Source organism: Talpa occidentalis, unplaced genomic scaffold (genome assembly GCF_014898055.3).
Source record: "Talpa occidentalis isolate TD23 unplaced genomic scaffold, MPIMG_talOcc4v2.1 talOcc4.5, whole genome shotgun sequence".
Classification (NCBI taxonomy): Eukaryota; Metazoa; Chordata; class Mammalia; order Eulipotyphla; family Talpidae; genus Talpa; species Talpa occidentalis.
The window spans coordinates 53392528-53405454 of NW_023604861.1; the positions used below are offsets into that span (position 1 = coordinate 53392528).

Sequence of the window (12927 nt, forward strand, 5' to 3'; positions counted from 1 at the left end):
AGAAATGAGAACCTGGAAAATAGTCATGGCTCATTAGAGATGACACCACCTAATTGGCCTTCACTTTTACTTATTTGGAATACTGAAAACAGATTCTAGATTTCAGTGAATGCATAGAGATCTTTGTAGGACATGGATAGGAATTCCTGGGAGGAATATTAGGAATATTGTCTTGTAGATGCAAATAAAAGGGACTAGAAAATGTATGCCCAGTTAATTCAAGGGAAGTAAAAGTTTTGCGATTTTTTTATTATAAATTTTATTTTTTTAAGATTTATTTATTTATGCATACAATGCTACTTTCAAATGTGAAAAGTAATACTCAAGAAGGTTTAGGGTTTGTAGCTAGTCTGTATGAGAACAAGGATCAGAACTTCTCTCTCCCTTAAGTGAATACTTTTCCTAAAATAAAAAGCAAACCTGTTTTAATGATCCACTTTAAAAAATAACATTTTTAACATTTCTTATTTTTCTTTTGAATAACATTTTAAAAACTTACACATATACTGGCCAAAAACTAGTGTCCATGCCTTTTATTGTCCACAAGCAAATCTTCAATTTGAAGTTATTAAAACTTAGCATTCAAACAACTGACATCAGTGTCATAAATATGCCTAAATGATCTCCAGTAAGGCTAAAGGATCAGTAAATTTACAAATAATGTTCGAATTCAGACTTGCCCACAAAACAATAAATTTAATCCCTTTTCTCTAATCAATCTAATAGAAAACTAAAAATGTTTGCATTACATAGTGCATGTCTGAATTTTACAAATAATTGTTATTATATGAAGAATGAGATGGCATATCTTTGTCCGTAGACAAGAGATAATTCTTAACAGGATAGAGGACTCTAGGATCCCAAAGCTTTTTTACTCAGTCTTTGGCTTCTTCCAGTACAAACTCCTTGGTTACATTCCTAATCCCTGCTTTCAGACAACCCCTCCTGGATTCCACTGTGTAAGAATACCCAATTATTCATGCTTGGTTCCTGCCCAGCAAATGGAAATCAGTTCCTTAAGAATCTGATTTTGATTACCTTCTCTTTCATCTTGGAATGTGCCCCGGCTCTTAGTTCTTCTAATATTACTTTTGTACTTCATTGAAGAGAAATGTAATTCTCTGTCTCCTGACCTCAACCTCTTAGAGAACCACCATTTCTTTCAGTGTTACAAGAACTCATCAAGGAAAATAAGTAGTTTTTGTCAACATGAATATGTTAAATAGTCAACGGCAGCAGTTCGAAAAACAATTAAATATTCTTGGTTATGCTATGAAGTATTTTACCATGCCACACCTGCACTCACTGCTCTCTATGAAGCTAATAACATCCAGTTTATTGAACGAGGACTGGGGGAGGACTATCAAGAAGTAGGCAGCAAGAACATCATATATTCTGTAGGTGGTATTTTCTATTTTATAAGTAGTATTACAACTCTACCTATCATTAAACGCTAAGCTCAAAATAGCCCTTGTAGACCCTCTTTAAGACCACAAGGTGGCAATATAACCCCATGGCAGACCAAAAAAAATTGCCGTTTTTCTAATGGAGGTAAAAATATTATTTCTTGAATTTCTAAGACATAGAAATAAGGATATATCTGGTTAAAATAACAAAAAGAAGTGCAAAATTGCTGATTTCTCTGACAATTTTTATTGACAAAATAATAAATCGTTTTCTATTTCTTTCACTAGAAGTTTGCAGTTATTTCAAAGAGCAATCTCCATAGATGCTTTAGTCCTCAGGATGTTTGGACTGCAGCAATCAAATTAGTGGTCTAATTATAGGTATTTAAAAACATGTTATCTAATAAACGGCATAAAAGAGGTATTGGCACAGGATGGTGTAATTAAATGGTCATAGGTCTTTTTAGAGGGAGTAAATCTACTACCATATTCCCAGACTTCATTCTGAGCAAATCCCTTAATTTCTTTAAGGTTACCACCACATATCTTAAAGAGAATACTATTAAATTTTACCTCACAGGATTGTTGCAAGACTCAGATAATAGTCATGAAATTAATTTGTGTTAATTTGTATTAATCAAATGTTAATACATTTAATTAAGAAAAAATTTGTATTATATAATAATATAATACTATATATAATAATATAATTATATTTATAATACTATATATAGAATGCCAGTTCAGTTGAATATTATGCCTTAATTTTCATATCAAGTCCCCTTGATTTCTTTCTTTTTTTTAACAAGATTTCCATGTTTTTCTGTGAATTCTTCAATATGTTTCTTGCTGAAAAAAAGCTCAGCAAGAGTTCTGAGTAACAGGCTGTTTTTAAGCATATTCTGGACCCAGACTATGTCATGTTTTCGGCCTTCTCATTTTTGAGAGTATTTGAATGGGGATGAAAACAAATGAATGTGCTTTGTAAAATATTAAACATAGCTTAAGTAATTTATCAGGGATCAACTTTAACTCTCAAAGGGGGAAAGATAACGCTGGGCTGCAAAGGAAGAAGGAGGTAGATCAGTTCAATGAAGTTTCATGTTAAAGGGTAATGTGGGTTATTAGCTGTTGGATTTATATATATGAATATATGCTATACAAATATGTGATATATAATATAGGATGTATAATATATAATGTGTATGTGTACATAAGAATGTGAATGTGTCTATATGTATATTCCAGAGAAACTGGGAAGGGAATGTTTTTAGATAGGTGTAAGATATGTATTTCTGTGTTAACTAGGAATAGATACATTCAGGTTGCTACCCAGTCTCCCTGCTGAGATACTTTCTTACATTTTTTACCAGTAACAGAAGCCCTTTTCTAAGGGGGAAATTAAACCCAAGACCTGCTGCAGGATCCCTCACATCCTAGGAGCCTCTGCACTGAACAAAATACTTAATTTGGGCCTTGCCACTGTCTTTCAACTTTTGTTTACAATCTATTGGGAAAGATGACATAATTTCCTTCAATTATTCTTTTTGTGTAACCTGTAACCATCTTTTACTCACCACCTGCATTTGTTCATAGGCAGGGATAGAAGAGAGTATATCTACAATAAAGCAAATAGGAGCAATTGATATTGTATCAGTTTTTAACACAACTGATAAGACATCTGTCACTGCTTCTATACCTGAAGGATTCCCATGAAGTTTTTCCATTTTCTTTTTGAGTGAAAAAATTTGCTTTTCCAGTTGACTATTCAGTTCAAATTGTATCTCGAAACGGGTTTTCCATTCACTACCTGAGTGAAAAGAGAGAGGGGAAAAATAAGGTCACCTCATACTTCTCCATTTTTTATTAAAATCACATTAGTCAGCTCAATTTACTCTTTTGCTGTTCCTGACTTTAATAGTAACACAGATGAATCTGTGAACTAGTAGCATTTTCATGTTAGAGGATTGCAGACACTAGAGTCACAAATTCATACACAGAGAGGCCTCACTGGCACTACTGGGATTCCTGGCCTTCCTTACCCCCTACCCTTTCATTCTTAGTTCCCTGTGTATCCTTATAAGTAGTCCTGTGAGAGGGAATATGAGGAACATGTTTCTCTCCATAGAAAGTGAAATATTCACAACCTAAGCAGTACTAGCCTCCCTTCCAATGTCATGTCCATTTTTTTCCTTTGTATAGATACTCTGAAATCCACTTAATAACTTCCATTTAAGGTGTGCTGTAAGCACACAATGCTTTACACATATTAGCTAATTTGATCAGTTAATAAACTCAGTTGCCTAATTTACAATGAGAAACCCAAGGCTCAAAAATGTCAAATAACATTCTTAAAATGACAGAGCTAATGGGGCCTCCCCGGTAGCGCAGCAGTAGAGTGCTGGGTTGGGAAGCTGCCCGCAGCCTCTGTGGTGCCAGTTCGATCCCCGGCTGCTCCCCGGCCCCCGGAGGAGGGTCCCACATGGCACACAGACCTCTCCTGCCGCCCGCTGCTCCCCTCAGCAGTGTACCTCGGTCCTTCTGCCTGCTCTGCTCCCCGCTCTGGCTCTGGTGAATTCTCTCACTTCCCGTGCTTCTGACTATACCCAGTGCTTGTATAAATAAATAAATAAATCTTTAAAAAAAAAAAAATGACAGAGCGAATAAAGGAAGGAGGAAGTGGGGATTCAACCCAGTTTTCTCTACCTTGAAATTGTGTCCTCTTAACCACTATACAAGCAATACTGTTTGTGTCTAGCTACTTATTCAGGTATCTTATTTTAAAGCAGTTTTCTTTCAACTAGGTAACATTGGTTTAGAATGTTGTTTATGTTTTAAAGGTTTCATAGGACCTCCAGTGTTGGTACCACACCACACCCACCATTCAAGCACCCATAGTCCACCTCTAATCCTCCATTGTGATCCTTCCTCTCTGGTTTGTCTCCCCTCATCCTTCCCCTCCCTTTCTGGTAGCCTTGGTTCTACAGATAGATTTCTAGGGTTTCTTGTTAGGTTGGGTTTGTCTGATCCTTTGTTTCTCTATTCCACATATAAGTGACACCATCAAATATTTGTCTTTCTCCTTCGGACTTATTTTGCTTAGCAAAATCCTTTCTAGTTCTATCCATGTTGTCACAAATGGCATAATTAATCTTTTTTAATAGCTGAGTAATATCCATTGTATATATGTACTATTTTGGAGATTCAGATTTTTTCCATAGCTTGGCTATTGTAAATAGTGCTGCAACACTATTTGGGCGTGCACATTTCCCTTCAAAGTAGTGTTTTTGTATTTTCTTTAAAAAAAAAAAAAAAAAAAGATTTATTTATTTATTTATACAAGAAACGGGGGTACCAGATCTGGCCAGATCCACGGGAGAGTGAGAAGATTCACTAGAGACAGAGGAGGGAAAAGAACAGGCAGACTGATGAAATACACTGCTGAGGGGAGCAGCGGGCGAGGCAGGACAGGTCTGTTTCACCATGTGGTTCACCTCCCTGGCCAGGGATCGAACTCATGCTGCAGAGACTGCAGGCAGCTTCACAGTGCTGTGCTCAACCGCCTGTACCACCAGGGGAGGCCCAGTAGTGTTTTTGTATTCTTCAGGTAGATGTCTAGGAGAAGAACTTCTGGGTCATAGAGTAGAACTGCTTTTACTATTTTCAGAAACCTTCATACTGTTTCCTATAGGTGCTGGACCAATCTACATTCCCACCAACAGTGTAAGAGGGCTCTTTTTCTCTACATCCTTGCCAGCACTTGTTGATTTTTTTTAAGGTGGGTCACTCTCGTAGGTAAGAAGTGATATCTTATTGTGGTTTTGATTTACATTTCTCTGATAAGTGTTGATGAGGATTTTTTTATGTGTCATCTGTATGCCTTCTTTGGAGCAGTATTTATTTAGCTCTTTAGCCCATTTTTTGATGGGGTTACTTGTTTTCTTTTTGTTGAGTTGTGTGAGCTCTTTGTAGGCCTTTGATATCAGCCCTTTATAAAGGCTATAAGTTAATGTAACCCAGAACCATCACCGATTTACATTTATATTTATACCAAAGTAGCTGTGTTGGCATTTCTGATTTCTTAGCAAGTGAATGGAAGAGAAGCCACAAAAATGGAGATTAATAAAATTTAAAATACCTTTTATTTTCTTTTCAGAAAATGATATTGGATCTCACAAGTCAGGTCAACTGTTCTTTTCTAAAACAGGACCACACTGAGTTTTATTTTTCCTACCACACTTTGTTCTGTGATAACCTGAAAATATTGTATTACTAAAAATGCTGTATTTGTAATGTTTGCATTATTTTTATGTCTTTGTTGAAATTATGTTTCAACTAGGGATAAAATTCACAGTTAAAAATAGCAAGTTTGGGCCTCCCTGGTGGCACAAGCGGTTGAGCACCGCACTGTGAAGCTGTAGCCTCTGCAGCGTGGGTTCAACCCCAGCCGGCCAGAGAGAAACCCACATGGCACAGCAGACCCCTTCTGTCTCTCCTGCTGCTCCCCTCAGCATTGTAATTTTTTGTCAGTCTGCCTGTTCTGTTCCCTGCTGTCTCTGGTGAATCCTCTCACCCTCCCACACATCTGGCCTGGACCTGGTTCATGTATAAATAAATAAATCTATTTAAAAAAAATAGCAAGTTTGGGGCCTCCCTGGTGGCGCAAGGAGTTAAGACACAACCTATGAGGTATCTGCAGCCACTGCAGCACGAGTTCGATCCCTGGCCAGGGAGGTGACCCACATGGTGAAACAGACCTCTCCTGACTCGCCTGCTGCGCCCTTCAGCAGTGTATTTCAGTACATCTGCCTTTTCTGCTCTCCACTCTGTCTCTGGTGAATCCTCTCACCCTCTGCACCTCTGACTTATACCCCAGTTCTTGTATGCATAAATAAATAAATCCTTAAAAAAATAGCAAATTTGGGGGGAGAGATTTGATACTAGATTAATAGCAAGCATTTGGAATAGTCTTGATACAATGAGAAGTTCAGAATCATTTAGAACATGCCCCAAGTAAGAAATGTAGTGGTGTCTTTGGACTGCCACAATAAACTTGATAGCAAAATACATGATACCTGATGCCTCTGAACACAAAAACAGTCTATTTAAGGATACCTTTGATGCATTTATTATTAATAAATCATTATTTAAAATACATTTTCTCTTTGGAGAAGTTTCTTTTTAGCTCTTCTGCCCATTTTTTGACTGGATTATTTATTTTGTTTTTGTTGAGTCTCATGAGCTCTTTGTAAATTCTTGTGATCAGTCCTTCATCATTAGTGTTGTGTGCAAAAATTTTCTTCCAGTCGGTGGGGTTTCTCTTTGTTTTGGTTTTATTGTCTCTTTGTTGTACAGAAGCTCTTTAATTCGATGTAGTCCCATGCAATTTGCAGCAACATGGATGGAGCTGGAAGGGGTGTCATGCTCAGTGAAATAAGCCAGAAAGAAAAAGAAAAATACCAGATGGCCTCACTCATAGCAGGAATTTAGAAAACCTAAGTAAGGGACCAGGAAAAAGACTAATTATAATAAAGAAAAAATCAAAATCAACAAGCAACTGTAGACCAGAGACACACTACTGGGGGAGGTGGGAGGAGACAAGGGATTACGGTCAAAATAAGGGGGGTGGGAATTGTATGGGGAATATAACCAAAATGAAAATGCATACATTGTGCAAAATGAAAAATGATGTAAGAATTATATTAAATAATAAAAAATTAAAACAACAAAACAAAACAAAAATACCATAACCGTAACTCTATGAAACCATTGCTCCTGCAATAAACATGAAAACAAACAAAATAAGAATTGTACTTTTTAACAGAAAAATAAAATTACTTTGCAATCTCAAAGAAGGATTTTGTTTAGGATCAGTTCTAGAAAAATACAATCAAACCAAATACCGAAAAATTCTAGATGTTTGATTCATGGTCACATTTATTAATTGACCCTGGAAAGGGGCATTCATTGGGGGAGACTTCTCTTTGAAATATTGATTGATTGATTAATTTTTGCCAAAGAAAGACAATAATGTTAACAAAATTAAAGCAAACCATACTACACCATCATGCTAAATAATACATTTTTAAATGATAAGAACACAGCTGAATTTGTTGAGATTTGATGGAATTTAATAATTCAGTCATGTTTGTGTAGTTCACTATATTGAAGTTATGTTAATTTTAAAAGACTGTAGCGGTGGCACAGCAGGTTGAGCACAGTGCTGTGAAGCTGTCCATAGCCTCTGCAGCGCGGGTTCGATCCCGGCTGGCCAGGGAGATACCTACATGGCGCAGCAGACCTCTCCTGTCTCGCTGTTCCCCTCAGCAGTGTATTTCGTCAGTCTGCCTGCTCTGTTCCCCGCTCTGTCTCTGGTGAATCCTCTCACCCTCCCGCGCATCTGGCCTGTACCCTGATTCTTGTATAAATAAATTAATTAAAAAAACAAAATTAACATGATAAAAGTAATACATAGTATTCCACCACTACTTCAAGAACTATTTATTATGAAATATCACTTATAGAAAGCATGTTTGAGAACCAGGAGTCAGGCAAATAAAGGATTCTGATTACCCAGTTTCAGAAGGACACAAATTGGCAGCCTAGGGGGCTTTTGGTTTTAGTGCATATAGACTTCCTATTAAATGTGACTATTAAACATGACTATTAAATATGACTTCAAGAAGTTGTATATCTGGTTTCTCAAAGCCCAGCAAATTAGCTACAAATTACTATGAAAAGAAATAGTTAGGGCAACAGGTAACAACTAACATTCTGAAACAAAAAAGGAAAACCTGGGCCTCCCCTGGTGGCGCAGCGGTTGAGTGCTGGGCTGCGAGGCTGCCAGCAGCCTCTGAATCGCTGGTTCATTCCCCAGCAGTCTGCAAGGGTCCCACCAAAAAAAAAAAAAAAAAATACAAACACATTAACAAAAACAGCATTCCAGAGCTTATCTATTTAGGAAATTAGTAAAGAGCACATTAATTATTAAACTATAATGATAGAATAATTTATTCAATACATATTTTTGAATGTCTATTGTGTTCAATGCATTGCGCTAAAATGCTAGATGCTACAGTGAATAAGTGAATAAAACAATAATAGCAGCAGCTAAATCGCCCTTTATATGACTTTAAGTCAATATTAAGCCCTTTATATGCCTTTCACTCAGTCCTGGTAACAAATGCCTGAAGTATGATAAAGATTTGTAAAATGATATGAGAGCTGAGAAAACTGGTTTAAAGAGGTTCATGAACTTGCTCAAGTTCAAGGTGATATTGACTGCTAAGAGCTTAGATTTGAATTTGTCCAGGATTCCTCTAAGGAATTTGCTCTTATCCTTCACTGTCTCGGGGAATACAGAACCTGTCTTCAGAGCACTTATAATCTACCACAAGATCAAGAAATAACCAATCCATTAAAATAGTGTGAAGCTACAACAGAGGACAGCAAAAGATGCTATAGGGATACATAGAAGACCAGAATGAACTGAACCTGCAGGTGGGGTTAGGGTAAAAAAAAAAAAAAAAACAACTTACAAGGTTCCAAAGATTTAATAGGACGCACCCAGATTGAATATTTTTAAAAGTACATAGGAGGGGCATTATCTTTCACAAAACATCACCATGTCTTAAGTTCTTCTAAAGGGATAAAAGAGAAGTGTAACTAAATAAAACTTTAGATCTGGAACAGACACCCTGAATTTAGTGGGTATCAAAACTAAACACATATGTACACAATACATACACTCCCATTTGATTTGATACTGAAAGGTAAAACATTCTATCTCAAAATCTGCCTATTTGTAATAACAAATGCTTGACTAGAAATAAATGATTCTTTCCTATGAAAGTCTTTAGATTTTGCCAGATCCACTGGGATATTAATCACACTGCTGGGGTCACATTGACCTCAGCACAGGCAGTGCTGGTGGAGACCCTAGAGGGGCTGGGGCCTGTGCAAGGCTCTCCAACTCACTTCCTATGGATTTCTTGCTTTCTTTTTTTTTTTTTTTTTTGCATTTTATTTTTTAGTTTTATATATTTTTTACAACATTTTTCATTTTTTGCAAATGTATGCATTTTCATCTAGGTTATAGTCCCCATACAATTCCCACCCCCCCTTATTTTGACCCTAATCCCTATCTCCCCCCCACCCCGTGTGTCTGATTTATAGTTGCTTGTTGATTTTGATTTTGACTTTATTATAATTAGTCTTTTTCTTAGTCCTTTATTTAGGTTTTCTTTTTTTTAAAGATTTATTTATGCATACAAGAGCTGGGGTACAGGCCAGGAAATGGGGGTGGGGTGAGAGAATTCAGAGACAGAGTGGGGCACAGAACAGGGAGACTGACTGAAGTACACTGCTGAGGGGAGCAGCGGGCGAGAGGCTGCGGACAGCTTCACAGCGCGGCGCTCAACCCGCTGTGCCACCGGGGAGGCCCCACTTATTTAGGTTTTCTATGGATTTCTTTTAGTAACTTTTTAAAGGCGTCCGGTGCTCACACCATCGAAGCTGTCGCCTCTTCCTTTCTCCATAGTGTCAGATCAAAGATCTCCTACACAGCTTAGAACACAAGCCCTGCAGAGCCCCCACGAGCAGAGGAGAAAGCACGTCACAGCCCGAGGACTCACCGTCGCGGCCTCCCCGCGCCCGGCGATGGCGTCACGGGGCCGCGCCGCGGGCGGGGAAAGGGCCGGCGGGAGGGGCGCGGGCGGGGCGCGGGGGGCGCGGGCGGGCGCACACAAGCTGGGGTCTGTGCAGCTAAAGCCGCCCCCGCTGTCCATCCTCGAACACGTCCTCCAGAAAAGTGCCTTTGGAGGTGGGAAGATCGCGCTTCTTTCCCCAAACTGAAGGAGCGAGTCCTGCCCAGGGTTGGCAGGGGTAGGTGAGGGGTCGCGCCGGCCGCAGGCTGAGTGTTAGGGATTCACGAACTGACGGCCTTGGCTGCTTCAACACTGACCCATGTACTTTTACTCTTAGCCCTGCTCAGAAAATGCTGAATCCCAGAAAGGTCATACCTTTTTCTTTGAGTCAATTTACTGCGCACCAGAGACTCGGGGTAGGAGAGTTCAAAGACGAACGAGACTTGAAGCACTGCCTAAACTGAGAGTTTGAGGGTCCAGGGCAGACAGTGTGAGTATAGGCAAATCTGGGGACTATCCACGGACATAACTCAAAGCTGCACACTACCACTTTGAATTTCATTTGTAATTTGCAAATTTTGTATTCTACTCCCGATGTATGTATGCCTTAGAATCATCCTTGACTCCCATCCATTTTTGAGTAAAAATACATGTCCTCTGTGGGCTGTATCTCTGACTCTGCTACATTTTTTTTTCTTTTAAGATTTATTTATTTATTTATACAAGCACTAGGTACAGTCAGAAGCACAAGAGGGTGAGAGAATTCACCAGAGCCAGAGTGGGGAGCAGAGCAGGCAGACTGATGAAACACACTGCCGAGGGGAGCAGCGGGGCGCAGCAGGAGAGGTCTGTCACGCCATGTGGGACTCTCGCCCTGGGGCTGGGGATCTAACCAGCTGCTGCAGAGGCTGTGGGCAGCTTCGCAGCCCAGCACTCAACCGCTGCACCACCAGGGGAGGCCCTCTGGTACATTTTTCTTGTCTTGAATCTGAATCTGAGAAGTGTGAGCATGGGACCCTATTTTCTGACTAATCAGCACAAGCAGTCTGGCAAAGAATTCCATTCTTCTGTTTACTGCCACATCTTCAGTGCTGAGAGGAATAACCCTAAGTAGTGGTTATAAACTGGTTATATACAGCAATGATAAAAGGAAGCTCAAAAAAAAGTAAGAGGAACATTTGGCCAATGCTTGTTTCTTTCACTTGGTTGGAACTTAACAACATAATTTTTGAAAACTGGTAGCAGAAAAACATGAGACAATGTAAAATAGACTATAGAATGGTTTGCAAGATAGATGCTGGAGTTAAGGAAAGTCTTCAATTAGATTTTGCTAAGAGGGAAGATAGAGTTTATAAATTTGAAGATTCTGTACTGGGGGAGGTTTTATACATGGGAACAGTTTAGTATTGAATTGTTAAAATAGAACATAGATTGAGAGTGTGCTTAATATCCAAAAGCACCACCAAATTTGTAAGCAAAAGATAATTTGAAGCATTTTGAGGATTCAGCTCAATTAATAGCAATTGACGGGTAATTATGTTCAAAGAAGTTTGTAGATGTTCAGTATGTTCACTGTTTCCACAGAACCCAGTATGAGAAAACAAATTTAACAAAAGAATTCTTGTATCAAGAAGTGATGTGACATGGAGGAAAGCCTTTACTCTTTTGTGTTCAGCCGGAGGCAGGTTGTGGGAAGCAAAGTGCCCATCTCCTCTTAAGACACTCACCATGTCTATTCTCTACCTTGGTGGCACAGTGCCCCCTTCTCCCCCAGAGCTCTGATAGAACGAGGGGTAAAGGGTGAGATTGCCTGGGACAGGTAGAGCAGTAGTCATCTATTATATATTCTTCCAAATCTTTCTGATTCACACCTAAACCATATTTTTAAAAATATCAAAAGGCAAGAGTTGATTTTTTTGTTGTTTTCTGGTTTCTCTGTGGAACTTCTAGGTCCTTTGGGTTAGATGGGTCAAGAATTCTTTCCTTTTCTAATGCTACTACCAGATTACCACCTCTACTATTCTTGTGTAAAAACCCACTCCTGTGTAGCTCACATTCTTAGTGTAAATATGATCTACCTCCTCCTTGCTTCACACAGACTTTCACTGTGTCTGCTTTAGTGAGTGACCTTTCCACTGACCAAGGCTTACAGGTCAATTTTGCACTTTAACTTGCAACTCTGATCACTTGACGCTACTTCCACAGCTACACTGTCACACAGTACCTCAAAAACCTTACTTTCTAAAACTGCCTACCAAAGCCTCATTAATTAGCACCCAACTCAGTTAACTCCCTAAATAGTAGTGTTTTTATTAATTAGGGATATTGTCTTTGGAGCTTCTTAAACATGTAAATGCTGGGGCCAAACCCTTATTGCAGAACTCTATCTTCTATCTTCTTTCTTTTATAGCATTCTAGCAATTTACTCTTCAACTGGCTTCCAAATTTGCCTTCCAATTTTGAACAGAATAGGGATGGAGATGTGGGGAGAAGGATGGTGGTGGAATGAATACTTTCCTCTTCTATGAAGTCACTGAATGAATATCTCCTCCAAGAGTGATCAAACCACATTGACAACTTCTGCATTGAATACAATTAAAGACATCATTTGCGGTTCTTGTCTTCTGACCTGTGTTCTTAAAGATTTTTTTTTTAATAGAGGCATGTTTTATTTATTTATTTGTTTGTTTGTTCATACATGCACTAGGTACAGTCAGAAGTGCGGGAGGGTGAGAGAATTCACCAGAGCCAGAGCGAGGAGCAGAGCAGGCAGAAGGACCGAAGTACACTGCTGAGGGGAGAAGCGGATGGCAGGAGAGGTCTGCGCGCCATGTGGGACCCTCCTCCGTGGCCGGGGAGCAGCCGGGGATCAAACC

The 12927-nt window shown here is 39.1% G+C and overlaps 1 protein-coding gene across 1 annotated transcript in view; it reads right to left on the reverse strand.

Moving 5' to 3' along the window:
• Positions 1-10067, reverse strand: part of CCDC169 (coiled-coil domain containing 169) — a gene marked incomplete at its 5' end in the record, with an annotated part of 31921 nt that extends 21854 nt beyond the window's left edge. The window contains 3 exon segments of the mRNA XM_054687738.1: positions 2984-3024; positions 3106-3216; positions 10040-10067. Of these exon segments, the coding sequence (XP_054543713.1) occupies positions 2984-3024; positions 3106-3216; positions 10040-10067 (180 nt within the window).
• Between the last annotated feature and the right edge of the window lie 2860 nt (positions 10068-12927).